This window comes from Coregonus lavaretus, assembly GCF_964263955.1.
Source record: "Coregonus lavaretus genome assembly, chromosome: 12".
Classification (NCBI taxonomy): domain Eukaryota; kingdom Metazoa; phylum Chordata; class Actinopteri; order Salmoniformes; family Salmonidae; genus Coregonus; species Coregonus lavaretus.
In genome coordinates this window covers 22,864,007-22,879,845 of record NC_139999.1, presented here as the reverse complement: position 1 = coordinate 22,879,845, position 15,839 = coordinate 22,864,007, and the positions used below count along the sequence as shown (strand labels likewise).

Below are 15,839 nucleotides of genomic sequence, written 5' to 3'. Positions count from 1 at the left end.
AGGAATACCTGGGATAGGATAAAGTAATCCTTCTACCCCCGCCTTACCACCCCCCCCCCCCCCCAAAAAAAAACAAACATATTGTAAAGTGGTTATTCCACTGGCTATAAGGTGAATGCACCAATTTGTAAGTCGCTCTGGATAAGAGCGTCTGCTAAATGACGTAAATGTAAATGTCAAAACTTAAACCCAAGCCCACTGCAACATGTTCTATGACAGCTGGAAATAGTCTGTGATTCTTGGAAATAAAACGAGGTGCATGTTTATTGTGGGTTATTCTAAAACTTTTATGCATGTCCAGGGTGAAATGTCCCCATTTTATAAGTTTGTTCTCCTTTAAGTGCAACTCAATTCCTCTGGTTGTGTTTTGGTTGGCTTGGCTCATGTCAGCAAAGGATAGGAAGTCAAAGAAGCAGCTCAGGGATCCTTGCATATTTCATGAAACACCAACTGTGGTCAAGCCCTGATAAATCACTGAACACACGTCCAACAACAACAACTGGCCGATACACTCCAGGCCCAACCCACACACTGTTGTATGGTAGAGATGTGGAGCAGGACACACACACACACTCCCCAGAGCCAGTTAGGACGAGCAGATTGGGATAATAATAGTAATCAGGGGCATGGAAACTACATGTACTCTGATTAAATCTGCTTTCTAATTGTACGGAGAATATATTACTTTTAAAGGGTAAATCAAATGACAGGGTTTTGGGGATTATTTTAGAAACCAACAGAACAGAGTCCCCCCCACCCCCCCACAGCTGTTTTTCATTGCTGTTCACTGGCAAGACTGACAGCATATATAGGACACAATCAAAGACCAGTCCTGAAACAAGCAACAGTGAGTGTTTATTGGACATACCGCACTTTAAACTAAACATCATTACAACAGCCCATCACCCAGGGGCAAGAAGGAAGGACTAGTAAAGAACAAGAAGGCCTGCACACTGTTAAAGCGCCCAATTCACCGCTTTATTGACAACGTTTTCGATCCGAAACTGATCCTTCATCAGGTCAAGAAGGAAGGACTGCCATTCCAAAGTACAATGAATGGTAACATGCTGCCATTTCCTTCTACAAAAACATTAAATAGTAAAAGCTTTTTGATATCATTTCCTCTTGGATGAGCAAGCAGATTCTTCCCCATCTCTTGTGACACAAGGTAAAAGCAACAGGAGACAGACTGCGTGATCTGCCTTTCCAACAGCAGAGACACATCAGTAACAGCTGCTTAGTAACATATTTGGCCTGAACTTCCCTGTATCCTGGCAATGTCCTGACATTTTATTAGCTCTGACATCAAGGGAGAGCGTGTATATTGGCTGGACCTTCCTGAGGCCAGAACCAATAACTTCTCAGCACAGTAAAAGCAATGTTCAGAAAACTCATTCCCTATTCAATAAAACCCATTAAACTCTGAACCTGGTTTCAGAGCTAAATAAGAACATGATTCTTGTAGTTGAAATGCAGTCGAGATTCTTTCAGTTTCACATTACCAATACAATTGAGCTACATACATGAATCAAGGCATTCACATCATTGCAGAGCATGGGGGAAATCATGTCTAGTTATCCCGGAATGGCTCCCACAGTCTTTGTGGAAAATATGTTACAGAATGGTGACTTGACACCAGTTGAGACTGAATAGGATGCTCCTCCTGATGGAGCAGTGGGACTGGGTCCCTGAGGAGAAACCTAAACCTGGAGCTCAGATTCTACAGATTAACTGGTATTCACCATCTCTTTCTCTGTGACTGGGCAGGGCTGGGGTTGGGCGTTGAAAAGTACCTCAATGGATAGCCTACCGCCACCGTGCAAGGTTAGAAAACATATTTCTATGACTCGACTGACTTGTATGTCAGGTTGGGAAAAGCTAAACCGTATACCTGGACACTCAATGTACATATGCAACCAGCAGTAAATCCTGCAAAATATAGCCTATTCCATTCCCTCAATGCAAAGCCACTCCTTTAACTGCAACACTCCCAGTCATATTGACCTACTGCTTTAGAAATCTATCAGTCAGTCTATCCTCTCCGGCTGGTGTTGAGCAGCTTTTAAAGGGGGGCTTAATTGACTGGAGGTCACATGTGACCCTTGGGGATGAAAAATGGTGGTGCTCAGCCTTGGGCAACTGAAATGGGGGACTAGTTAACAGAGTATTGACCCCCCGATTGCACACGCAATAAGGCTTCCTTTCAGTTCATCAAGAAAATGAAACTCACATCTATAGAGGTTTTATTGTCCAATAAGAAGCACACAGACACGCACACCTTTGGTACACAAGAGCCTTGTAAAGATGTTTTCTTGGATGCTCACAGGCCATGTAATATATTTCTGCATATCCCAGCTTAACAGAGTCAACAATGGGCTTGTGAAATCACGAGTAAACAGTTTGCAAGCAGAATTCATGAGATATTCATTCAACCACTGGCATCATATAATCCTTGTAAACCTATCGGCTTAATTGAACACCACACACGCAATATAAGATGGCGAGTAGAACTTTGATCCAACACAGAGGAGATACATGGGGATTTTGTCTCCGATTTCAAAAACTGAAGCTAAATCGGGGCCAAAATCGTATAGTGCACGGACAGCTTCAGAAAAAGACACTGTGTGATGAAAGATCTCTGTGATTTTCTCTAGGTGGATTTGATCATCTGACTCAACAGAAGTATTTAAGCAGTTCTAAAGTGTTCAAATACTATTTGAAATCATTTAAAATACTTCAGGTGGGTTTGATTGAGTTTGCCTGGTGCAATGGACCAATAGAATAGTCAGAAGGAGTGAAAGCCCCGTCTATCTGGCACTTCAGGCAGGCTAAAGCAAACGCTCACAGTATCTGAAAGAGTTCCTGATGAAAGTAGATACAGGTGATCTATGATATCAGAGTAAACAGAGTACACACACACACACACGGGCACGCACACACAGACACACACGGGCACACACACATCCAACTTGTAAGTCGCTCTGGATAAGAGCGTCTGCTAAATGACGTAAATGTAAATGTAATAGAATAGTGAAAGCAAACCATACTCCTGTTTGAGTCCCCTGTGTGTGTGTGTGTGTGTGTGCATGTCTATCTATCATACCTGTTCAGGTTTGAGCCCCGGGGGCACCCATGCGTACTCCTCCAGTGCGCATCCTGAGTCGTCGTCTGAGGTGGAGTTCCTCTGGAAGTCGTACATCAGCTTAGTGATGGTCTTCTCCATCTCCAGAGGCATGGCTGTCACCACATGCTCCTCACGGCGGCACTTACAGTGGACACAGATCTTCCTACAGGGCACAGGGCAAAGCAGAAGTCAGTTATCAAAGCTTACAGTGGACACAGATCTTCCTACAGGGCACAGGGCAAAGCAGAAGTCAGTTATCAAAGCTTACAGTGGACACAGATCTTCCTACAGGGCACAGGGCAAAGCAGAAGTCAGTTATCAAAGCTTACAGTGGACACAGATCTTCCTACAGGGCACAGGGTAAAGCAGAAGTCAGTTATCAAAGCTTACAGTGGACACAGATCTTCCTACAGGGCACAGGGCAAAGCAGAAGTCAGTTATCAAAGCTTACAGTGGACACAGATCTTCCTACAGGGCACAGAGCAAAGCAGAAGTCAGTTATCAAAGCTTACAGTGGACACAGATCTTTCTACAGGACACAGGGACAGCGAGCAGAGGTCAGTGATGAGATATCAAAGCTTACAATGAGTGGACACGTCTTTCTTCAGGATGAATAAAAGTGAGCAACCGTTATCCATAGTCAAAGCTTAGTGATATAAAACACTGTCAGCAACCAACCAGGACTTATGCCATCTTTGTTTTGAGGGTTTTCCATTGCAAAGTAACAAAGCATGTGAAATCTAATATCCATGGCAACAAAGCATGTGAAATCTAATATCCATGGCAATGAAGCACGTGAAATCTAAACTCCACACAGTTCAAGGGCCAGTGTTCACGTCTCACCGAGAGAGCAGGATCTCAGAGACATTTTAGCTCCCACAATCCTCTAGGTAACGCCAGTGAGGACATAATGACAAACAGGTTAGGGAAATGATTCGCCGAGCTACTGACAGTGATGGAAAGCAGTACTGTAAATACACATTTCTCCTCCTGTCTTTACAAGGTTAGCTTCAGGCAGTTTCAGATGCTCAGACAGGATAAAACTCTGTTCTCATTAATCAAGAACCATGCAACAGATTAACACACCCACACTAGGTATTTGTTCGTTCGCATTCAGAACAAGGATTGTAAATGTTTGTAAGAGTGTGGCGCTTCCATTTTTATGTCCATTCCAATTTAGGTATAGTACATGTGACTAGTGCCTTCTTTCCCCCTCACCCTTAAAAACAGAATAAACTAAAGTTGTGAACTAGGCTACATACACTCTCACACACACACACACACAGTGAAACTCGTCTGTCCAGGCAGCAGATCCTGTAACCAGTGGACACAGGGGGAGGCCTGTAGGTCATATCCGCTAACTTCTGCTGCCCCTCAGGCAGCCAATCAAAAACAAATCAAAGTTTATTGGTCACGTACACAGTGAGTTTGGCAGATGTTATAGCGGGTGCAGCAAAATGCTTATGTTACTAGCTCCTAACAATGCAATAAAATATCAAACAAGTACACAAATAATCGCACACAAAAAAAACTGAAAAAAATAATAAATAAAGAAATGTAACTAATCAAATTAACAAGCCAAATAGCACAGTAACAGTAATCAAAATGCAGTCTGTATATACGTATATAAACCAGATGTATTGACACAAGATATACTAAGAATGATATGTACAGCAGTAGATATAGAGTGAGTAATGTCAAGAATCCAGTATATACATAAATATGCGGTGTGTATAAATGGTGTAACTAAAATAGTAAACATTAAAAAGAGCTATGTCAAGAATTATTTCTCGACATATTTAAATACACAATACAAAACACCATGGCAAAATGGATAGAATTGCAGGAAATTAGCTTCTGGAATATAAATATATATGTGTGAATGGTTTATAGCAGTGGCGGCCGGTGCCAATTTAGATGAGGGAGGACGATTCTTTTTAAATGAACATGGCCTTATTTCTATTACAGCACATTGGATGACTCATTCATATTCCATTCACCTAGCTCAATGTAACAACGATAGGTTTAGTCTACTACATGATACACACATTTTTCCTATACCCATCATGATGTTGCTACAACCTAGCGTACGAATGAAAGTTTACAACGTAGGTGCACAGGTCGAGATACATTTTTTAGTAATCAATGTGACAGACAGTGACACATTCAATAACACCTTTTATATATTTTTTATTTCACCTTTATTTAACCAGGTAAGCCAGTTGAGAACAAGTTCTCATTTACAACTGTGACCTGGCCAAGATAAAGCAAAGCAGTGCGATAAAAAACAACAACACAGAGTTACATATGGGGTAAAACAAAATATAAAGTAAAAAAAAATACAACAGAAATATATATACAGTGTGTGCAAATGTATCAAGTTATTGAGGTAAGGCAATAAATAGGCCATAGTGCAAAATAATTACAATTAGTATTAACACTGGAATGATAGATGTGCAAGAGATGATGTGCAAATAGAGATACTGGGGTGCAAATTAGCAAAATAAATAACAATATGGGGATGAGGTAGTTGGGTGGGCTAATTTCAGATGGGCTGTGTACAGGTGCAGTGATCGGTAAGGTGCTCTGACAACTGATGCTTAAAGTTAGTGAGGGAGATAAAAGTCTCCAGCTTCAGAGATTTTTGCAGTTCGTTCCAGTCATTGGCAGCAGAGAACTGGAAGGAATGGTGGCCAAAGGAGGTGTTGGCTTTGGGGATGACCAGTGAGATATACCTGCTGGAGCACATACTACGGGTGGGTGTTGCTATGGTGTCCAATGAGCTAAGATAAGGCGGGGATTTGCCTAGCAGTGATTTATAGATGGCCTGGAGCCAGTGGGTTTGGCAACGAATATGTAGTGAGGACCAGCCAACAAGAGCGTACAGGTCACAGTGGTGGGTAGTATATGGGGCTTTGGTGACAAAACGGATGGCACTGTGATAGACTACATCCAATTTGCTGAGTAGAGTATTGGAGGCTATTTTGTAAATGATATCGCCGAAGTCAAGGATCGGTAGGATAGTCCGTTTTACGAGGGCATGTTTGGCAGCATGAGTGAAGGAGGCTTTGTTGCGAAATAGGAAGCCGATTCTAGATTTAACTTTGGATTGGAGATGATTAATGTGAGTCTGGAAGGAGAGTTTACAGTCTAACCAGACACCTAGGTATTTGTAGTTGTCCACATACTCTAGGTCAGACCCATCGAGAGTAGTGATTCTAGTCGGGTGGGCGGGTGCCAGCAGCGTTCGATTGAAGAGCATGCATTTAGTTTTACTTGTGTTTAAGAGCAGTTGGAGGCTATGGAAGAAGTGTTGTATGGCGTTGAAGCTCGTTTGGAGGTTTGTTAACACAGTGTCCAATGAAGGGCCAGATGTATACAAAATGGTGTCGTCTGCGTAGAGGTGGATCTAAGAGTCACCAGCAGCAAGAGCGACATCATTGATATACATAGAGAAAAGAGTCGGCCCAAGAATTGAACCCTGTGGCACCCCCATAGAGACTGCCATAGGTCCAGACAACAGGCCCTCCGATTTGACACATTGAACTCTATCTGAGAAGTAGTTGGTTCCTTGTTGCAAACAGGACGCATGTTTTGGAATATTTTTATTTCTTCTTTTCACTCTGTCAATTAGGTTAGTATTGTGGAGTAACTACAATGTTGTTGATCCATCCTCAGTTTTCTCCTATCACAGCCATTAAAAACTCTGTAACTATTTTAAAGTCACCATTGGCCTTATGGTGAAATCCCTGAGAGGTTTCCTTCCTCTCCGGCAACTGAGTTAGGAAGGACGCCTGTATCTTTGTAGTGACTTGGAGTATTGCTACACCATCCAAAGTATAATTAATAACTTCACCATGCTCAAAGGGATACTCAATGTCAGATTTTTTTATTTGTACCCATCTACCAATAGGTGCCCATTGCGAGGCAATGGAAAATCTCCCTGGTCTTTGTGGTTGAATCTGTGTTCACTGCTCGACTGAGGGACCTTACAGATAATTGTATGTGTGGGATGAGGTAGTCATTTAAAAAATCATGTTAAACACTATTATTGCACACAGAGTAGTCTATGCAACTTATTATGTGACATGTTAAACTCATTTTTAATCTTGAACTTCTGTAGGCTTGCCATAACGAAAGGGGTTGATTACATATTGACTCAAGACATTTCAGCTTTCAATTTGTAAAAATGTCGAAATACATAATTCCCCTTTGACATTATGGGGTATTGTGTGTAGGGTATTGATAAACAATCTAAATGTAATATATTTTAAATTCAGGCTGTAACACAACCAAATGTGGAAATGTCAAGGGGTGTGAATCTTTTCTGAAGGCACTAGAATACATTATATACTAGAATACAATATACAATATACAGTGAGGGAAAAAAGTATTTGATCCCATGCTGATTTTGTACGTTTGCCCACTGACAAAGAAATGATCAGTCTAAAATGTTAATGGTAGGTTTATTTGAACAGTGAGAGAATAACAACAAACAAATCCAGAAAATCACATTGTAGGATTTTTAATGAATTTATTTGCAAATTATGGTGGAAAATAAGTATTTGGTCAATAACAAAAGTTTCTCAATACTTTGTTATATACCCTTTGTTGGCAATGACACAGGTCAAATGTTTTCTGTAAGTCTTCACAAGGTTTTCACACACTGTTGCTGGTATTTTGGCCCATTCCTCCATGCAGATCTCCTCTAGAGCAGTGATGTTTTGGGGCTGTCGCTGGGCAACACGGACTTTCAACTCCCTCCAAAGATTTTCTATGGGGTTGAGATCTGGAGACTGGCTAGGCCACTCCAGGAACTTGAAATGCTTCTTACGAAGCCACTCCTTCGTTGCCGGGCGGTGTGTTTGGGATCATTGTCATGCTGAAAGACCCAGCCACGTTTCATCTTCAAAGCCCTTGCTGATGGAAGGAGGTATTTACTCAAAATCTCACGATACATGGCCCCATTCATTCTTTCCTTTAAACGGATCAGTTGTCCTGGTCCCTTTGCAGAAAAACAGCCCCAAAGCATGATGTTTCCACCCCCATGCTTCACAGTAGGTATGGTGTTCTTTGGATGCAACTCAGCATTCTTTGTCCTCCAAACACGACGAGTTGAGTTTTTACCAAAAAGTTCTATTTTGGTTTCATCTGACCATATGACATTCTCCCAATCCTCTTCTGGATCATCCAAATGCAATCTAGCAAACTTCAGACGGGCCTGGACATGTACTGGCTTAAGCAGGGGGACACGTCTGCACTGCAGGATTTGAGTCCCTGGCGGCGTAGTGTGTTAGTGATGGTAGGCTTTGTTACTTTGGTCCCAGCTCTCTGCAGGTCATTCACTAGGTCCCCCCGTGTGGTTCTGGGATTTTTGCTCACCGTTCTTGTGATCATTTTGACCCCACGGGGTGAGATCTTGCGTGGAGCCCCAGATCGAGGGAGATTATCAGTGGTCTTGTATGTCTTCCATTTCCTAATAATTGCTCCCGCAGTTGATTTCTTCAAACCAAGCTGCTTACCTATTGCAGATTCAGTCTTCCCAGCCTGGTGCAGGTCTACAATTTTGTTTCTGGTGTCCTTTGACAGCTCTTTGGACTTGGCCATAGTGGAGTTTGGAGTGTGACTGTTTGAGGTTGTGGACAGGTGTCTTTTATACTGATAACAAGTTCAAACAGGTGCCATTAATACAGGTAACGAGTGGAGGACAGAGGAGCCTCTTAAAGAAGAAGTTACAGGTCTGTGAGAGCCAGAAATCTTGCTTGTTTGTAGGTGACCAAATACTTATTTTCCACCATAATTTGCTAATAAATTCATTAAAAATCCTACAATGTGATTTTCTGGAAAAAAAATCTCAATTTGTCTGTCATAGTTGACGTGTACCTATGATGAAAATTACAGGCCTCTCTCATCTTTTTAAGTGGGAGAACTTGCACAATTGGTGGCTGACTAAATACTTTTTTCCCCACTGTATATGTGCTTTCTTGAGCAGGGGGACCTTGCGGGCGCTGCAGGATTTCAGTCCTTCACGGCGTAGTGTGTTACCAATTGTTTTCTTGTAGACCATGGTCCCAGCTGCCTTGAGATCATTGACAAGATCCTCCCGTGTAGTTCTTGGCTGATTCCTTACCGTTCTCATGATCATTGCAACTCCACGAGGTGAGATCTTGCATGGAGCCCCAGGCCGAGGGAGATTGACATTTATTTTGTGTTTCTTCCATTTGCGAATAATCGCACCAACGGTTGTCACCTTCTCACCAAGCTGCTTGGCGATGGTCTTGTAGCCCATTCCAGCCTTGTGTAGGTCTACAATCTTGTCCCTGACATCCTTGGAGAGCTCTTTGGTCTTGGCCATGGTGGAGAGTTTGGAATCTGATTGACTGATTGCTTCTGTGGACAGGTGTCTTTTATACAGGTAACAAGCTGAGATTAGGAGCCCTCCCTTTAAGAGTGTGCTCCTAATCTCAGCTCGTTACCTGTATAAAAGACAACTGGGAGCCAGAAATCTTTCTGATTGAGAGGGGTCAAATACTTATTTCCCTCATTAAAATGCAAATCAGTTATTCTGTCTCTCACTGTTCAAATAAACCTACCATTAAAATTATAGATTGATCATTTATTTGTCAGTGGACAAACGTACAAAATCAGCAGGGGATGAAATACTTTTTTCCCTCACTGTAAAGTGGGTAAAATAGTATTTAAACATTATTAAAGTGACCAGTGTTCAATGACTATGTACATACTGCAGGGTAGAGTAACGGGTGGTAGCCGGCTAGTGACAGTGTCCAAGATTCAGGGCAGGGTACTCCATCCCATTACCCAGCCAGACGCCAGGTGGGCAGCACAAATCAAATCAAATCAAATCGTATTTGTCACATACACGTGTTTAGCAGATGTTATTGCGGGTGTAGCGAAATGCTTCTGCTTCTAGCTCCGACAGTGCAGTAATATCTAACAAGTAATATCTAACAACTTCACAACATATACCCAATACACACAAATCTAGTAAGGAATGGAATTTAAGAATATATACATATATGGACAAGCAATGACAGAGCGGCATGGACCAAGATACAGTAGAATATTATAGAATATAATATAGTATATACATATGAGATGAGTAATGCAAGATATGTAAACATTATTAAAGTGACTAGTGTTCCATTTCTTAAAGTGGCCAGTGATTTCAATAGGCAGCCGCAGCCTCTAATGTGATAGTGATGGCTATTTAACAGTCTGATGGCCTTGAGATAGAAGCTGTTTTTCATTCTCTCGGTCCCAGCTTTGATGCACCTGTACTGACCTCGCCTTCTGGATGACAGCAGGGTGAACAGGCAGTGGCTCGGGTAATTGATGTCCTTGATGATCTTTTTGGCCTTCCTGTGACATCGGGTGCTGTAGGTGTCTTGGAGGGCGGGTAGTTTGCCCCCGGTAATGCGTTTAGCAGACCGCACCACGCTCTGGAGAGCCCTGCAGTTACGGGCGGTGCAGTTGCTGTACCAGGCGGTGATACAGCCCGACAGGATGCACTCAATTGTGCATCTGTAAAAGTTTGTGAGGGTTTTAGGTGCCAAGCCAAATTTCTTCAGCCTCCTGAGGTTGAAGAGGCTCTGTTGCGCCTTCTTCACCACACTGTCTGTGTGGGTGGACCATTTCAGTTTGTCAGTGATGTGTACGCCAAGGAACTTGAAGCTTTCCACCTTCTCCACTGTGGTCCCGTCGATGTGGATAGGGGGGTGCACCCTCTGCTGTTTCCTGAAGTCCACGATCATCTCCTTTGTTTTGTTGACGTTGAGTGAGAGGTTATTTTCCTGGCACCACACTCCCTGAGCCCTCCCTGTAGGCGGTCTCGTCATTGTTGGTAATCAAGCCTACTACTGTTGTGTCGTCTGCAAACTTGATGATTGAGTTGGAGGTGTGGTTGGCCACGCAGTCATGGGTGAACAGGGAGTACAGGAGGGGGCTGAGCACACACCCTTGTGGGGCCCCAGTGTTGTGGATCAGCGAAGTAGAGAAGTTGTTTCCTACCTTCACCACCTGGGGGCAGCGATCAGGAAGTCCAGGACCCAGTTGCACAGGGCGGGGTTCAGACCCAGGGCCACGAGCTTAATGATGAGCTTGGAGGGTACTATGGTGTTGAATGCTGAGCTATAGTCAATGAACAGCATTCTTACATAGGTCTTCCTCTTGTCCAGATGGGATAGGGCAGTATGCAGTGTGATGGCGATTGCATCGTCTGTGGATCTATTGTGGCGGTAAGCAAATTGAAGTGGGTCTAGGGTGACAGGTAAGGTAGAGGTGATATGATCCTTGACTACTCTCAAAGCACTTCATGATGACAGAGGTGAGTGCTACGGGGCGATAGTCATTTAGTTCAGTTTCCTTTGCTTTCTTGGGTACAGGAACAATTGTGGACATCTTGAAGCATGTGGGAACAGCAGACTGGGAAAGGGAGAGATTGAATATGTCCGTAAACACACCAGCCAGCTGTTCTGCGCATGCTCTGAGGACGCGGCTAGGGATGCTGTCTGGGCTGGCAGCCTTGCGGGGGGTTAACATGCTTAAATGTCTTACTCACGTTGGCCACGGAGAAGGAGAGGCCACAGTCCTTGGCAGTGGGCCTCGTCGGTGGCACTGTGTTATCCTCAAAGCGGGCGAAGAAGGAGTTTAGCTTGTCTGGACTCGAGACGTCGGTGTCGGCGACGTGGCTGGTTTTCTTTTTGTAGTCCATGATTGTCTGTTGACACTGCCACATACGTCTCATGTCTGAGCCGTTGAATTGCGACTCCACTTTGTCTCTATACTGATGTTTTGCCAGTTTAATTGCCTTGCGGAGTGAATAGCTACACTGTTTGCATTCTGCCATATACCCAGTCACCTTGCCATGGTTAAAGGCGGTGGTTCGCGCTTTCAGTTTTGCACGAATGCTGCCATCTAGCCACGGTTTCTGGTTAGGGTAGGTTTTAATAGTCACAGTGGGCACAACATCACCTATACACTTCCTGATAAACTCAGTCATCGTTTCAGTGTATTCGTCTAAATTATTTTCGGAAGCTACCTGGAACATATCCCAGTCCGCGTGATCAAAACAATCTTGAAGCGTGGATTCCGATTGGTCAAATCAGCGCTGAATAGTCCTTAGCACGGGTACTTCCTGTTTGAGTTTCTGCCTATAGGAAGGGAGGAGCAAAATGGAGTCGTGGTCAGATTTGCCGAAAGGAGGGCGGGGGAGGGCCTTATAACCATCCCGGAAGTTCGAATAGCAATGGTCGAGGATTTTGGCAGCGTGAGTACAACAGTCGATATGTTGATAGAACTTCGGCAGCTTTGTCCTCAAATTTGCTTTGTTAAAATCCCCGGCTACAATAAATGCAGCCTCAGGATATGTGGTTTCCAGTTTGCATAAGTCCAGTGAAGTTCTTTGAGGGCCGTCGTGGTATCGGCTTGAGGGGGGATATACACGGCCGTGACTATAACCGAAGAAAATTATCTTGGGAGATAATACGGTCAGCATTTGATTGTGAGGTATTCTAGGTCGGGTGAACAAAAGGACTTGAGTTCCTGTATGTTACTACAATTACACCATGAGTCGTTAATAATGAAACACACACCTTCACCCTTCTGCTTCCCGGAGAGATATTTATTCCTGTCTGCGCGATGAACTGAGAACCCATCTGGCTGGACCGATTTTGACAGTATAACCCCAGAGAGCCATGTTTCCGTGAAACAAAGTATGTTACAGGCCTTGATGTCTCTCTGGAAAGAAATCCTTGCCCGGAGCTCGCCGACCTTGTTAACCAGAGACTGAACATTAGCGAGTAGTATATTTGGAAGCGGTGGGTGGTGTGCGCGCCTCCTAAGTCGAACCAGCAGGCCGCTCCGAATGCCTCTCCTCCGCCGGCGATGTTTTGGGTCAGCCGCTGGAATCAGTTAAATTGCCCTGGGGAGAGCAAACAAAGGATCTGCTTCGGGAAAGTCGTATTTCTGGTCGTAATGCTGGTGAGTTACCGCCGGTCTGATATCCAATAGTTTTTCCCGGCTGTATGAAATGATACAAAACACTTTCTGAGCTAATAATGTAAAAAATAACGCATAAAAAAACAAAATACCGCAAAGTTTCCTAAGAGCTAGTCGCGAGGCCGCCATCTTCGTCAGCACCAGTAAAGGGTAAGAGGGACAGGAGCTTAGACCTCTTTGACAGAAAGAAAGAGACGTTGCGTGCGTGAACGTTGCAAAATAAATGTACACACGTTATTCAATCATTTCTCCTACTCCGCTCGTGCACGTGAACGAGCGTCTGTGTAGCCAAGCCCTAAAATAGAACTTGGTTCTGCAAGTCCCTTCTTTACTGGATATCAGGAAGATACAAACCCACGTGGAAGCTTGAAAGACAAACGAGGAGAGCAACAGCTAGCTAGCTAAATGTCCATGAATGTTTCATGTGTGTTTCGACCTGCTCCCAAATTAATATCATTGGTTCACAATTGGTTTTGATATTTTAACCTGCGTGTCATATACAGTACTTGACCTGGACTGAAATAGGTGCCGGTATTCATTTTGTGTGCCGGTACTGTTTACATTAATGTGCAGGAGCTCCACAATACTTTTGAGCTAATATTCTATAAGAGGAACAGGAGCTCAAGCAGTATAAATTTGAGGTGTCAGTACTGAGCTCCTGCCCAAGTCAAGCACTGATTATATAAACTAGTGATGCATGTCTGGGGACTATTACATAAATCTCTGCTTCTTCACTACCCTTGGGCAAGGGCAATCTACCTGATCTCCTGGAGGCGATTGGCTTCAGAGCAGTCTGCATGAATATTAAAGCAACATATGAATGAATACTGAAATGCCAAGACATCTCATCTATGAATATTGATGGGAGTGGTAAGTAGTACATGGAGCCAGGCCTTGGCTTGCAGACTATGTCATTAGCTCTCTGAAAACCAGCCCGTCCGTACAGGAGAGGGGAGAATTAAACAGCCCATCCCAGCGGTAGGACACCTAGCCTGGGGCTACAGAGTCCTCTCATTACAATACAGCAGTCCTCCGTCATTACTAATGGATGTGGGATTAAGAGGATGAGACACACACATACGTACACACACTGTACAAATATTCTAGTTGTTTCAACTAATAATTATTAAGTAACTGATTCGAGTCTTTTTAGTATACTCAACTTTTCGATCAAAGTGGGTAAAAAAAATATATATATATTGAATATTAAAACATACAATCTAACTGCAGTGAAGCCGCTCAACATTTACATTACATTTAGCCATCTAACAGACTCCCATCCAGAGCGACCCACAGAAGCAACCAGGGTCAACGCCCCGCCCAAGGGCACGTTCACAGATCTCCCACAAGGTCAAAACTGGGACCCGAACCAGCGACCTATCGGCCACAAAAATCATAACAGCAAAGCCAACTGAATACGTTTTGAGTGCATGTATGGCACTTTTTACATGTGTGTATGTGTGTGCACGTGTGTGCGTTTGAACGCAAGTGTGTGTATATGTATGTGTACACGTGTACAAACACCTGCACGGCATCATCCTCAGGCAAACAGGCATTAGATGTAACAACGTTGCCCCTCAGTGTCATTCAAAGTTACTTTTTTTTTTTTTACTTTTATCTTTCGATCAAAGTGTTACCTGATCTTAAAATGTTTAGCTGGCCCAAACTTGGCTCCATCTTGTCTCATATGTTCATTCAAATAGAAATGATTATTTAGGCATCTTAACAAAAGGCTGTGGCACTGGATACACACACACAGTGCTTTTGACATGCAATGTTTTACCTTACATGATTACATTGTGCATGTTCATTTATACAATTATTATTATTCAACATGTCCTCACCTGGGATTTGAAATATGTAAGTTGAAAACATTGTATGTCAAAGCACCATCTGTGTAACTAGTTACACAGCTTTTTTTAGTGAAGATGCCCAAATAATATTTTCTAGTTGAATGAACATATGAGTCAAGTTGAGCAAACACATCATTTTAAGTTGACTTAATTTTTGCCTAAGTTTTCTCAACTTGGAGTTTATGCCAACTAAAAATGTTAAGTTCAGGTTACACTTTGACTGAAAAGTGAAACCAGTGGAACCAGTTACTTAATAATAATTTTACAGTGTATGCACACACACTAACATACTGAATGTACGTTAGAACACAGGAGAGATGATTCAGAGGGTACAAAAACATGACAAATAAAATATGCTACACACACTTATCCCACTCCTTTTCATGCTAGGGGTTCATTCTGCCTTTGGATAGAAAACAGGCTTGGAGATAGGGGTTTAAATTTAGCCTGGAGGAGTACATTGGGCATGGAGGAGAGTGTTTCACACTGCATTCCCGGTTAGAGTAGAGTGTCTCTGTTTTAAAATGATACAGACATAGGCCTTATAAACACCAACCCAATTGTTCTCATTGTCTTTGAACTGGACATGGGAGCAGGAGGGCTGGAGTCCCATGGGACCCATGAGCCTGTCTTTCTCCAGATGTATGGAGGCCATCATCCAGTGATTCACCTTACAAACATCTGATCTCCCTGCATCAGGATTAGCAGAGATATGCCCAGGGCCTGAGCTGCACATGACTGGGATTTCCATCCTGAAACACTACACAACGTTCCGCTGGTCATCTACATGACTTCAATTAGGGGGGATTGAGTGCTCTGGTTATACAAGTCAAATACATCACCAA

General features: G+C 43.2%; 1 protein-coding gene across 1 annotated transcript in view; it reads right to left on the bottom strand.

The window, feature by feature from the left end:
- The window catches only part of prickle2b (prickle homolog 2b), a 139,271-nt gene that overhangs the window by 12,816 nt on the left and 110,616 nt on the right, over positions 1-15,839 (bottom strand). Inside the window, exon 3 of the mRNA XM_084173707.1 lies at positions 3,104-3,287. Within this exon, the coding sequence (XP_084029833.1) occupies positions 3,104-3,287 (184 nt within the window). The remainder of the gene's footprint in view (positions 1-3,103; positions 3,288-15,839) is intronic.